Source organism: Ursus arctos, unplaced genomic scaffold, assembly GCF_023065955.2.
Source record: "Ursus arctos isolate Adak ecotype North America unplaced genomic scaffold, UrsArc2.0 scaffold_5, whole genome shotgun sequence".
NCBI lineage: Eukaryota > Metazoa > Chordata > Mammalia > Carnivora > Ursidae > Ursus > Ursus arctos.
This window is the reverse complement of record NW_026623067.1, coordinates 45,294,356-45,307,830: the sequence shown is the minus strand read 5'-3', so window position 1 is coordinate 45,307,830 and position 13,475 is coordinate 45,294,356. Positions and strand designations below refer to the sequence as shown.

At 40.7% G+C, this 13,475-nt stretch overlaps 1 protein-coding gene across 2 annotated transcripts in view; it reads left to right on the top strand.

The window, feature by feature from the left end:
* The window catches only part of ANKRD55 (ankyrin repeat domain 55), a 369,279-nt gene that overhangs the window by 313,554 nt on the left and 42,250 nt on the right, over nt 1–13,475 (top strand). For both annotated transcript variants that reach the window (XM_057307266.1, XM_057307265.1), the window contains 2 exons: nt 3,537–3,667; nt 7,244–7,353. In XM_057307266.1, coding sequence (XP_057163249.1) covers nt 3,537–3,667; nt 7,244–7,353 — 241 coding nt within the window. The remainder of the gene's footprint in view (nt 1–3,536; nt 3,668–7,243; nt 7,354–13,475) is intronic.

The following is a 13,475-nucleotide window of genomic DNA, read 5'->3' as shown; positions in this document are numbered from 1 at the left end:
AACTATATGATCATTTCAATAAATGCAGAAAAATCATTTGACAAAGTACAACACCCATTCATGATAAAAACCCTCAACAGAGTAGGTTTAGAGGGAATATACCTCAACAAAATAAAGTTCATCTATAAAAAATCCACAGCTAACATCATCCTCACTGGGGAAAAACTGAGAGCTTTTCCTCTAAACGTCAGGAATAAGACAAGAATGTCCATTCTCACCACTTCCATTGAACATAGCGCTGGAAGTCCCAGCTTCAGCAATTGTATGAGAAAAAGGAATAAAGGTACCCAAATCAGTAAGGAAGTAGTCAAACATTCACTATTTGCAGTTGACATCATCCTATATATAGGAAACCGAAAAGACTCCACCAAAAAAACTGTTAGAACTGATACATGAATTCACTGAAGTTGCAGGGTACAAAATCAGTGGACAGGAATCTGGTGTATTTCTCTACACCAATAATGAAGCACCAGAAAGAGAAATTAAAGTAGTGATCCCATTTACAATTGCACCTAAATCCATGAGATACTTAGGAATAAACCAACCAAAGAGGTGAAAGACCTGTAGTCTGAAAACTGTAGAACACTGATGAAAGAAACTGAAGATGACACAAAGAAATGGAAAGCAATTCCATGCTCATGGATTGAAAGAACAAATATTGTTAAAATATCCATACTACTCAAAGCAATCTACACATTTAATGCAATCCCTATCAAAATGCCAACAGCATTTTTTCACAAAACTAGAACAAACAATTCTAAAATTTTTATGGAACTACAGAAAACCCTGAATAGCCAAAGCAGTCTCAAAAAAGAAAAGCAAAGCTGGAGGCATCATAATTCTGGGCTTCAAGTTATATTACAGAGCTGTAGTAGTCAAAACAGTGTGGTACTTGCATGAACGTAGACATATAGCTCAATAGAACAGAATAGAAAACCCAGAAATAAATCCACAACTATATGGTCAATTAATCTTAAGTGAAGCCGGAAAGAATATCCAATGGGAAAGAGATAATCTCTTCAACAAATGGTATTGGGAAAACTGGATAACAACAAGCAAAGGGAAGAAACTGGACCACTTTCTCATACCATACAAAAAAATAAATTCAAAATGGATTAAAAACCTAAATGTGACACCTGAAGCCATACAAATCGTAGAACAGAAACTCTTTGACATTGGCTGTAGCAACTTTTTTCTAGATACGTCTCCTGAGTCAAGAGAAACAAAAGCAAAAATAAACTATTAGGACTACATCAACATAAAAAGCTTCTGCACAGTGAAGGAAACAATCAACAAAACTGAAAGGCAACCTATGGAATGGGAGAAGATATTTGCAAATGACATATCTGATAAAGGGTTAGTGTGCAAAATATATAAAGAACTTATAAAACTCAACACCCCAAAAACAAATAATCTAATTTAAAAATGAGCAGAAGACATGAACAGACATTTCTCCAAAGAAGACATACATATGGCCAACTGACAATTGAAAAGATGTTAATCATCATTTATCATCAGGGAAATGCAAATCAAAACTACAGTGCAGTATCACCTCACGCCCATCAGATTGGCTAAAATCAACAACACAAGATACAACAGATGTTGGCAAGGATGTAGAAAAAAAGGAACCCTTATGTACTATTGGTGGGAATGCAAACTGATGCAGCCACTGTGGGAAAAAGTATGGAGGGCCCCCAAAAAGTTAAAAACAGAACTACCCTATGACCTGCAAAAATACAAAAACACTAACTCGAAGGAATATATGCCCCTATGTTTATAGCAGCATTATTTACAGTAGCCAAGATACAGAAGCAGCCCAAGTTTCCCTGAATAGGTAAAGAAGATGTGGTATATTACTCAGCCATAAAAAGAATGCACTCTTGCCATTTGCAACAACATGGATGGAGCTAGAGAATATAATGGTAAGCGAAATAAATCAGAGAAAGACAAATACCATATGATTTCACTCATATGTGGAATTTAAGAAACAAAACAAATGAGCAAAGGGGAAAAGAGAGAGAGAGAGAGAAACCAAAAAACAGACTCTTAATTATGGAGAACACACTGATGGTTACCAGAGGGGAGGTGAGTGAGGGGATGGGTAAAAATATGATGGGAAGTAAGGAGGGCACTGGTCATGAGGGGCACTGGGTGATGTATGGAAGTGTTGAATCACTATACTGTACACCTGAAACTAATATCACACTGCATATTAACTAACTGGAATTAAAATAAAAATGTTAAAAAAAAAAGAATAAAGCAGGAGGAATAAGTCTTCCAAATTTCAAGACTTATTGTATGGCTACAGAAATCAAGACCGTGGTAATGGCTGAGGGTTACACACATAGATTAATGGAAAAGAACAAAAAAATTCAGAAATAGACTCACACAAATACACTCAACTGATCTCTGACAAAGGTGCAAATATAATTCAGTGGAAGAAAGCCTCTTGAAGAGGTTTTCTTCAACAAACAGTGCTAGAGCAATTCAACACCCACAAACAGGAGAAGAGGGAAGGAGGGTAGGATAGAGGGAGGGAGGGAGAGAGGAAGGGAAGGAAAAAGGGAAAGAGGAAAGAGAGGAAGAAATAAAGAAGGAACTATTGTGACTAATTAAGACGTAGTGCTTCACTGCTGCTTTTACCCAAAGAGCATGGGAAGGGAGGATTTGCAGAGAAACCGGTTGCCAGCGCAATCTTTCGGTGAGAACAGCAGTCCCACCATTTGTCCATTCTCAGGGATCTCCTGGGGTCATAGCTTGCAGTTCACTGGAAGAAGGTGTGAATTGCCAATGAAAAGACACGTAAACAAGACTCAGCTTGGAAAGGGACTGTGTCTGAGATTTGGTTTCTTCATCTGAAGTAGTGTGAAGCACCTGGATTCTGCCTCACCAGGCTGGCTTGTTCCAGCCGGCTTACAAGTTAATCAGAATGTGTAATTTCATCTCTGTTTTTGTTCAGAAAGAAAACACATGAAGAACCAAATGCTTTGGCTTATATTAATAACCGAAACAGGGAAGTATTTCAACAAAGGTGGACCCTTTTCTTAAAACTATGTGCAAGCCAAGGCTAGGCTGTCATCACTGCTCTTTATCACCTACCATCTCTAATAAAAGTATGCTGGACCTGTCTTCCTGGCTGGAGCTGCTTTCCAGACACTTCCAGATTCTACACTGTTCAAGCCAAGTCAGGATAAACTTGCCTGTTATGTCCCAAATTGTGCTGATTCTCAAGGTAGTAATGAGGAACTTTTATCATTGGCACAAAATGTTTTAATCAACCAATTACTGCAAAATTATAGAAGATTTAAAAGAGCCAGAAAAAATACATGGTTTATATAAACGTGGCAGCAATGATCTTCATTTCTCTTCAGTCCCATGTAGCTCAACAGCTGGGTTTGTGTTGAGGGCAGTTCATTTATCTGCAAAGAGCATATATGGGTAAATAAAGTTCGCAGCTCATTTATCTGCAGGATAAAGTTTGCCCATAAATTTCACAAGTCAATATTATTAAAGGCTGTTGAAATGTCTCCTTCCAGGATGTACACCCTTGATGCATGCAGTTTCTGGACGTCAAGTGGACACAGTGAAGCTGTTGTTGAAGATGGGGGCCAATATTAACATGCAGGATGCTTATGGTCGCACAAGTCTATGCCTGGCAACCTATCTGGTACCAACTATATCTTTGGTGGCTGTCAGGGAGTGGGGAGGGCTAAATGTATTGTTATGGGGTTCCCCTTGCAGAAGAGTATTCTTGGATTTATGCAGTTATCCAGTGGAAGCAGAACTTGAATCTTTGCTCCAATCATCTTTGACAATTATAGCACTACGAAGAGTTGGTTTTGTGGATCTGAGTCATTTGGATCTTCCTAACAGTCCTCCCAGGTAGAGGTGATATGGCCATTACAGAAATTTTATTTTCCATCTTAACTGCATCAGAATTTGCCTTGCGGCATTTCTGGACATACTTGGTATTCCTTCTAAGAACGCAGTCCATTAATACCCCAAGTGGGTGGTAGTCCTTGAGACTGCAGGTAACATTGTGGGGTAGGATCAGTTGAGTGGAAGCTGGAGGATGTGGTGAATATTGGGAACTGGGAAACGTGGGGGAGTAGGAGTAGGGAAGAAATGCCAGACTATTAAAGGGCAATACCAAGCATAGGACTCAACCCCCAATCAATACTCAGTATAAAAATTGTATAGAGTGAGTCCTCATCAAGAAATTTCACTTCATTTCCCAACATTAGAGCAAGCTTGTTAAGCCTTACTGAAAACCTTCAAGTCCATCTCTTTTCAAATCCTCCCTGAAATCCTTCTAGGAAACCCCAGGGCTACCTTGAGTCTGTGTCAAGCAAATTCTTAGCGCCACACGTGGGTCATCATTCTCCTTCACCTCTAATGAGGCTCCCGGAAATTTTCACCATAACTATTATTGCTGACAAAGCAGATTCTTGGATTTGCTATTACTGCCCATTGACAACAGGGGATTCGCCCTGGGCAAGCCCCACTGTGTCCTGCAATCTCCCTGCTGAAGTGGGAACGTCCCTTCCCCAAACACCACACCTCCCTGCCACGATCTAGCATAGATTGCAGGAGGCATTGCCCAACTCTTGCAGAGGTTTTCTTTAGAAACTACCTTTTCTTTTTCTATTTACATGCCCTCTTTCTCTAGGACTTAGACATGAAACTGGAAAGAATTTTTTGAAGTGTTGGAGTACTTGGTCAAATATGCTTTTCAGGAGTACCCCCTAGACCTCCTGAGTCAGACACTGTGAGCAGACACGGGTAGTGGGTGGGGGAGGTGTCTGAATGTTAAAGAAACCTCCCTGGCCATTTTTATACCCACTCAAGTTTGAAAACCACTGGTCTATGAGTACTAGGTGAAGTCTCATATCTCAGAGAGACACGGGAATGCCTTTCCAGCCCCTTCCCTTCTAGCACATACCCTAATAACTGCTCCTGTTGTGGATTTTTTTTTTTTTTTTTTTTTTATCCAAACTGAGAAGAGAAATTTTGGATCAGGGGGTGGAGGAAGTGAATAGAGATGGTTTCTAAAGTTGGCTGCTACTGCATAGAGAATAGATGGAAACCAAGCTGCACTTCATTCAGAATTCTAAAGTTCCAGGATTGGGAAGAGGTATCCTGTATATCAGAGTGAATAGTGAGCCTAGAGAGGTGCTCCCTTTGCAGACAACTCTCTAGGAATGCATTCTAAAGAGCTACATGAGAGAAGTATGCCTGCGTGAGAGCATGTGGCATCATCCTCTTAATGATGCCCCTCTTCTTTGTGGTAACCCAAGGAAGAATCCATCCCTGTTTCTTCTGAGGCTCCCTCCCTGGGAAGGGTGAAGGGTGGTCCTGGGGATTGCACTGTGGAGCCCACCACTCCCTTCTAGCAATGTTTGAGTTCAACTGTTAAAGAGAAACTTGGAAAAGCAGGTATTTAGGAATTAAGTGTCCATTTCAGCTCCAAACTCAGTATACAAATGTACTTACCATGGATGTGTAACCTTAGGCAAATCACTTTACCTCTGTGTGCCTCCTTCCTCATTTGTAAAATGTAGTAAAAAATAATATCCTACATTTATCACAAATGAAAGAGAAACACATGTGGAACCACCCAGCACATAGTGAGTAAAAAATGTACTTGTTGGTTCTGAATAGTGACCACTGGTTTGAAGTATATTCAGTGATTTTCTGATTTCTTTTCTGAAGAAAAAAAGAAAACCACATACACATAGTTCCAGGAAATGTTGCAAAATGATAAAAATGTTTCAAACCCTCCCCCATCAGAAGATCTCTTTTCAAAAACTGTAAAACTTAGGCAACTCTAAAATTTGTCTGGCATGCCTTTCTTTTGGGTCTCCCAGGCATATTTTTTTCCTTTTAATCAGAGATCTTGATGACTTGGACATTAGAAACTAAAACCAGATTTAGTACATTAGGAACTATAACTGAAGGCCAAAAAACATTTGCTTCTACTTAAGACTTACATATTATTTGTCAACTCAAAACGATATTCAATATTAGAACCTATGAAAGTGCTCTTACTGAAAGATTTTTTTCCAGAATTTCCAGAACCAAAAGGTTCTTTTCTTATTATCTTTCTTCTCCATTCATTTAGTAATATTTTTATTTTCATTGCTTCCTGTATTGTGAGGGAAAATCAGTCATTCTTCTCATCTGACCAGGTAGTCTTGAAGCTTAACTATACAGGAGTGGAGGAAGGCAGGAGAGAGAGTTAGATATATCATTCTTCATAATAATAGTTTCATCTACTTATATATCTACTTATAATTGAATGAGGAACCCCAATGGCTCTGGATGAATGTAGGAGGCATTCTCCTTAGCCAAACTTGGTTATCAGTAGGGTTGAGTCAATTACTTAAAGTAGTGTAGAACAGAAAGGGAGGAAGGACTAGCCTGCCATTTTATCTGCCCTTTGAAATGAGAGATAGTGGGGAAGTGACCTAGTTATAAGTACTAACCAGGAAGGCGACAAGCATGAGGTGCAGCAATATCACTCTCAATCTGGAGAATTAGTGGACAGCAGGGAGTTTACATGAACTTTCTTGGGGAATTCATAGTGGGTGAAACACAGCTACAGGGAACTCTTAGAGGATCCTGGTGATAGCCCCATATTCAGCATCAGAAAAATCAGTCAAAAAGATGGCAGGGTCCCAGCCATTGGATTAGGGCTCAGGTTAGGATTTTAGACATTGGGAGGAGACAGACTGGAATAAACAAAATATTGTCCTTGTGGTTACCAGAAAGGGAACTTGGAAAAGTGGACCAAAGCTTGTTTATCGGATTAGATAAACAGGCACAGAGTGGAGGCTGAATGTAAGAATGACATAGGAGCTCAATTTTTGGAATTGGACCGTGGCACCTGGGTCAGACCATTGACAAGCATGATTTGGAGCTAAACCCATAGAATGAGAGGCTAGAGCTACCATGTGCTGCATTTGGCCCTAGGAACACAGTATAAAAGTGGCAAACAGCAAGTAAGAAATGGGGAATGGGAGACAGAGGAGAGAATCTAGGAAACTCAGGAATCCACACCTCAAGACCTTCAGCCTTCTGTTGAAGTGCCTAAATTGAAGTTGTGGTCCTTAACCACTTCAAATCAATAAAACATGTTTTTAGCCACACTGAAGAAGAAGGAGAAAGAAAACTGGAGAAAGTTTGTTGGTCTATGTTATACCAGGCTGTGTTATATAATGACACAGTCGCTCTTGTATTTCAGGGTTGGCTGGAAGGCTGTGTGAGTCTGCTTAGAAATGGTGCCAAGCACAATATCCCAGATAAAAATGGCCGTCTGCCACTGCATGCTGCCACTGCTGAGCCCGATGTGAGGTAAGTAGCCAGGTTCACACAATGCTCATATTGGGAGGGACTTAACTTGGATTAGAATGTCACTTAATCGGGGCGCCTGGGTGGCGTGGTTGTTAAGCGTCTGCCTTCGGCTCAGGGCGTGATCCCAGCGATCTGGGATCGAGCCCCATATCAGGCTTCTCCGCTAGGAGCCTGCTTCTTCCTCTCCCACTTCCCCTGCTTGTGTTCCCTCTCTTGCTGGCTGTCTCTCTCTGTCAAATAAATAAATAAATAAATAAATAAATAAATAAATAAATAAAATCTTAAAAAAAAAAAAAAGAATGTCACTTAATCAACCCTCGGCAGTGAATAAAAACAAAACCTGTCCATTTTTTTTTTGAAGTTGTAGCAAACGGGACCACATTTCAGTAAAACAAAATATCCTGGAAGAATCTTAAACTCTAATCTCAATTCCCCTCCTATTTCAATAAAACCCTTTTCTCCAAACCTCTGATTTAAATGCTGTTTTTCATTATCTGAATTCATATATTCATTCATTCAATCAGGCAGTTATTGATTCAATAACTGTTGAGTGCTTATCATGAACTAAGTGCTATTCTATGCCCTAGGGGTTCCCAGTAAGCACAACAGTGTCTCTGACCTCACAGAGCTTACATTCTAGTGAAGGAGCTAGGTGGCACACTAGTAAACATAAATAGGGTAATTTCAAAATAAATAGGATCATTTCAAGTAGTGGGGAGGGGAGTGGAAAAGCCCTGACTGGGCATAAAGATTAATGTCTTAAGTCAGAGTCATGCCAACATTTTTTTTTTAAGATTTATTATTTATTTTAGAGAGAGAGAAAGTGAGCAGGGGGAGGGGCAGAGGGAGAAGGAGAGAACCCCAAAGGAGACTCCCCACTCAGTGCAGAGCTGAGGAGGGGCTCATTCCAGGACCCTGAGATCATGACCTGAGCCGAAATTAAGAGTCAGACACTTAACTGACTGAGCCATCCAGGTGCCCCAGAGTCATGGCAACATTTATGAGTCTGCAGGAGGCAAGGGACCCAGCAAAGTAGAGTGAGACAGGGAAACAAGTGGGTTAGAAAGAAAACCAGGCCTCTGAGCTGCTGGGAGCTATATGAAGAAATATACTCAAGCAAGTTGGATGATCAAGAGGGTCAAATTTTTGTAAGACAGTTGAGCAACAAAGGAAAAAGTTTTGTCCAGACTGAGTACAGCTTCCCCAATCCTCTGTGTCTAAAAGGCCTCAGTCTACAATCTTTCAAAAGCCCCTTGGAGCACCTAATAACAGCATTTCCCTCTGTGGAATCAACAACATTCTGGGCACTTCCTTAACCTCTGTAGCACAGAACATGCCTCTAACAGGAATTTAGCATTTCCCAGAGCTAGGCATGCAGGCTGACACCTCAGGGGGGCATTCTGGGAGCCTCATCCTCTAGATCCTGTGTCTAGAACTGAAACTAATGCTCTCTGGGGGTTCATGAGACCAAGGTTGAGAGGTAACAGGATTTCTTCATTTCATTCTGTTTTACACTAAAAGGGTTTGGGGAAATTCCAGAACTATTCCCAAGCAAGCATTGCCTCTTGTTATCATTGGATTATATCCAGGAATAATAAAAAAAGCTAGAATTTACTCAAAGCCCAACAAAACAAGGAAGTTTAGAGAAAAAACAGCAAGCTCAGAGCTAGCAATCAATAGACATCATAAAGGGATGACTACTTTTTGATGAATTGGGAAAAAGAGTGATATTTCTGGACAGCACACAGAAATACTTAGTCACAAAATCACACTGTTTTCCCAAGAATAATCTTTAAAAATATATTTTTTAAAATGTACCTTTAAGACTATTCTGCCTTGATTGGCTCTACGTGGTTCTACCTGCCTCACCCAGCGGTCATTTCAAAATCTGCCTGATTCTGGGAAGATAAATGACAGCTTTTCTTATGGTGATTATAGCTTTTGTAACCCATTAAACCCAAAGCTTCCGTGTTTTAATGCAGGATGAGCTTTGTCCAATGTAGGTGTTCCTGGGCTGGGGGTGGCTCCCCTCCACATGGTAACTCAGGGATCTAAGTTTCTTCCATCTTGTGGCTCCACCAACCTCTAAGATCAAAGAATCCTCTTTGTTCAGCCTGGGAATGGGGAAAGAGTAATGAGATGCCCCCCCCTTATTTCTTTAAAATATCAGTCTTTGATACAGTTCACTTCTGCTCACATTCTTTTAATAAAGACTAGTCAACTACCCTACTGGTCCTATACCACACCTGGATATAAGGAGCACTTGGGAATATAGACCAGAATCCACCTCCTGGCAATGACTCCAGTCCAAGAAAGAGGATCATAAATTTTGGTGAAAAGCTCTCTCTGTCATCATGCCATTGCATCTGAGGGGTGAACCAAGACTTGTCAGTCAAAATCACACTCAAAGTCAATTTGGTCAGTTGATTAGGCTCATCATCTCAAATCACTTCAGTAATAAATTGAAAACCAATCCAACTGTACTTTCTCTATTGTGGACATATTAGTCTATTTCTTATTATGCCCAGCAGTGGCCCTAGACTCTCTAGGATTTACATTGCATCACTATAACTGAGATAACACAGAGTTGTGGTTTCCCCTTCTCTTGAAATTATACCTAATGACCCAGCCACCACCTTCGGAAGAGCTGAAGCCAGAAAAATAAACATCCTTCTCTGTGCTGATGATATAGTTTTATTGTCCTAAATGGTCACTTAGCTGATTCTGGAAGATAAAATCCTGCTTTAGTTATGATAATACCACTGTGATAACTAGGAATATCCAAAGGTTAAGATTAACTATTCCAAAACCAAAATATCATTTCTGGAAAATATTCTCCAAAAATGAATTGGGTTAAACCTCAGTAACCCATAAAGCAAAGCAACTGGCTTTGTTACCTAGAAAACATTTAGAAACTAGCTTGCCTTAAAGAATTCCCTGTGAAGTTACATCGCTTAAAATGAGATATTTTATCATTGTTTTATGAGAAAAGTTACAGCCGTGGCAGTGTTTGATAGCATCTGCATTCAGTGTTTTAAGCAGAAAGTAGCCAAGCCATGCTCTCTGGCACAAAAGTTGGCCTTCTTTCTTCCATTTGTTTGTATGTCAGCATGAAATTGTAATTGTTTTCTGAAAAAAAAAAAATTGGCTTGTGGGTACTTCCTAATCCTACAGACATAATGCAGAAGGATTGACCTTCCATTAGGCCATGTAAACCTGTTTGCTTAATTTTCCTAAGTGGATACAACTTTAGGCTGGTTTGGCTAACCACTAAAGTATATAGATCTGCATTTACAATGATGAGGAAAAGGAGGACACACAGCATTGATTATTTACCATGTTCTGAGCAAAATTCTGAGTGCTTTCCATGTATTATCTCATCTAATCTTAACCACACCTTTATGTGATAGGTATTTCTATCCCCATTTTGTAGATAAGGAAGCTGAGGCGCTAAGAAGATAATTTATTACCTAGTGCCTGTGTGAGGATAAGTAACCTGCCCAGGGGGCCTGCTATGCTCCTAGGATCCACTGCTGTGGATCCTATAGAATGTATTTTAATGGCCACATTCTGTCATTAAGCCCTCCCTTAAGAGGCTTTACAAAACTCCTTATTGTCTCATTGTCAGGAAATACTTTGTCACAGCATTTAAAAAATGAGAAACCACAAAAAAAAAAATTCTACTAAAGGAGGAATTGCTGTGCTTCTCCTGTAAATTATTTATTTTTACTGTATGGACGCTGTGACTTATGATTATGTTTTTCTCTCCGTATGTTTAAAAAACCCAAAGCCCAATTTGTGTTCCAGCTTTGGCACATATGTAGGACCATAACTGCATCTTCTTTATCCTGCCCTTCTTTTCTTTGTCTAGTTTCTTCACTTGTAATCTTGTTTTACTATATGTATCTGAAAACCACCTAAAATCCTGTTTGGATTGAGGTACAGGGTGGCCAGGTGTGCAGTCTCTGGAGTCAGACTGATTGGGTTTAATCTGGCCCATCTTTTAATGACCATATTAACTTATCAAGGCTCAGCTAGCTTTCTTTCCTAGAAAGTATGAATAATACAGTATCTACCTCTTAGTAAATAGGCAGAAGTAAATGAGAAAACATGTGAAAAGCACCGAACACTGTTAATCATCAGTATTCAGTAAGTGTTGGTGATAATGAGGATAGTAGTGATGATCATGATGGAAGGTAGATAGAAATAAATACCACAGATCAATGTTAAAGAACAAATCCCTGCTGCTACTGCCACCTCACCACCTCTCACCCCCGTCTTCTTTACCCTGGCATACACAGGTCCACAAAAAATACATCCACACATACAGATGTGTTGGGCAGGAGGAGTTTCCTCTACCCCTCACAGTTCTTCTAGCTGGACTAAACATCCACTCACATCTAATTAACATGAGATAGATTCACAGGAAAAACTGAAATTTGGTAGCATATGTCCTGGGAATCCACGCAGACATGGAAATTCCAGAGACAGTCAAGCAACATGAGGCTTATCTAAGAAGAAGGGTTGGGGTCTGAACATACAAAGGGGAGGAAGGCCATTAGAAGGAAGGTGAGAGGAGATGTTTGGAAAACAAAGATAGCCCTATTAGACAGGTAAGTTTCTTAAGTAAAAGGGAATCTCTGTTAATAGCTCTCTTCCCAGTAGATGCAGGCAGTTGAAGGGGAGCTAAAGAGCTTTTCCTGAATCTGCTGAGTTTTGATTGCTTTTAACTCAAAGTAAGGTCCATGCGAAAGTGGACCATCTTGGGGTGGCCTACCCTTGGCCCCTACAAGACTGTTGCTAGACTTTAGAATCTAACCATTCAGCTCCTCTGAAACTCACTTCCCTATCTTGCTAGTGCACATTCATCTCTTCTTGTCCCCTGATCATAAACATATGTATGGGCCACATTGTGTCCTTGTACTCAGGTATTCATACTCATTTTAAAATCTGCTAACCCTTAGATTTCCAAATAGCTGCTCCTTCTACTCATTGCTCAGCTGGAGGTTATTTAGAGTGAAGCCTCAGACTGTAGCTGCTTATAAACAAGCCAAGGGGACAAGTCAGTTAGCCCTTTACCACCAGCAAGATTCTGTGATGAAAACAACTCACGAACAAACCAGCCAGTTCCAATACACAGCCGTAGCTAAGCTGCAGCTCAGTAGGGATTTAAGCTGATGCAGGAATAAGGGATTTATAATTATGAACACAAAAGCAAGTTGGTGGACAAAAGCAAAGGAGTGCAGGTTTTATCTCACAGTTCCCTTTCCTGCTTTGAACCCTCAGCTTCTCAGCAGGTCCACGTTTTCTCCCTTTCAGCTCCCCATGGCTTTCCTTGCTTCCTTGGCTTGGACATTCAGAGGGCGCCCGTGTGAAAGAGGGGGCATGATCCTTAAGATGATGCTCCAAAGAGAAAGGAGTTGTGTTTGTACAACACTGCACATGCTAGCATTGGAAGGCGAGCAACAGTTTCTTCTGAAAGCAGCCACAGGGCTCTCTGAAAGTCTTTTTCATGGTCTCCATGGTTACTGGCAGATTTTTTTTTTTTTTTTTTTTTTTTTTTTTTTTTGCCTGCCGGAGGGCCAGCAGCTCTGCCTATTTTCATGGCTCTTGATGACAGACAGAGGGAGGAAGGAAATTATTTCTTTGGGGTCCTGTTCTCTAGTTACCAGGTGATGTATTCTAACCTGTGGATGGGTGTTATACTACAGGATACTCTCACATTGGCAGCTTTAGGGATAGGAGGACAGACAGCTAGCTTAGGGACCCTTTTCCCCAGCCATCACTGTGCTGGCCAGATCCAGGCTGTGAGCCCAAGGGGCCAGCAAAACAGAGTAGCCAACAGAAATAAGCTGCCCCGCCCCTAACATACATCTAGCTGATCTCTCTCTGGCCTGCCAATCACCACATGGAGATCAGGGGATCCCCAAACATAAAGAGTAGGAAATTTTAAGAAATTATTAAATTATGGGTGCCTGGGTGGCTCAGTTAGTTAAGAGTCCGACTCTTGGTTTTGGCTCAGATCATGATCTCAGGGTCATGAGATTGAGACTCACATCAGGCTCTGTGCTGGGCATGGAGCCTGCTTGAGATTCCCTCCCTCCCTCTCCATTCCCCCTCCC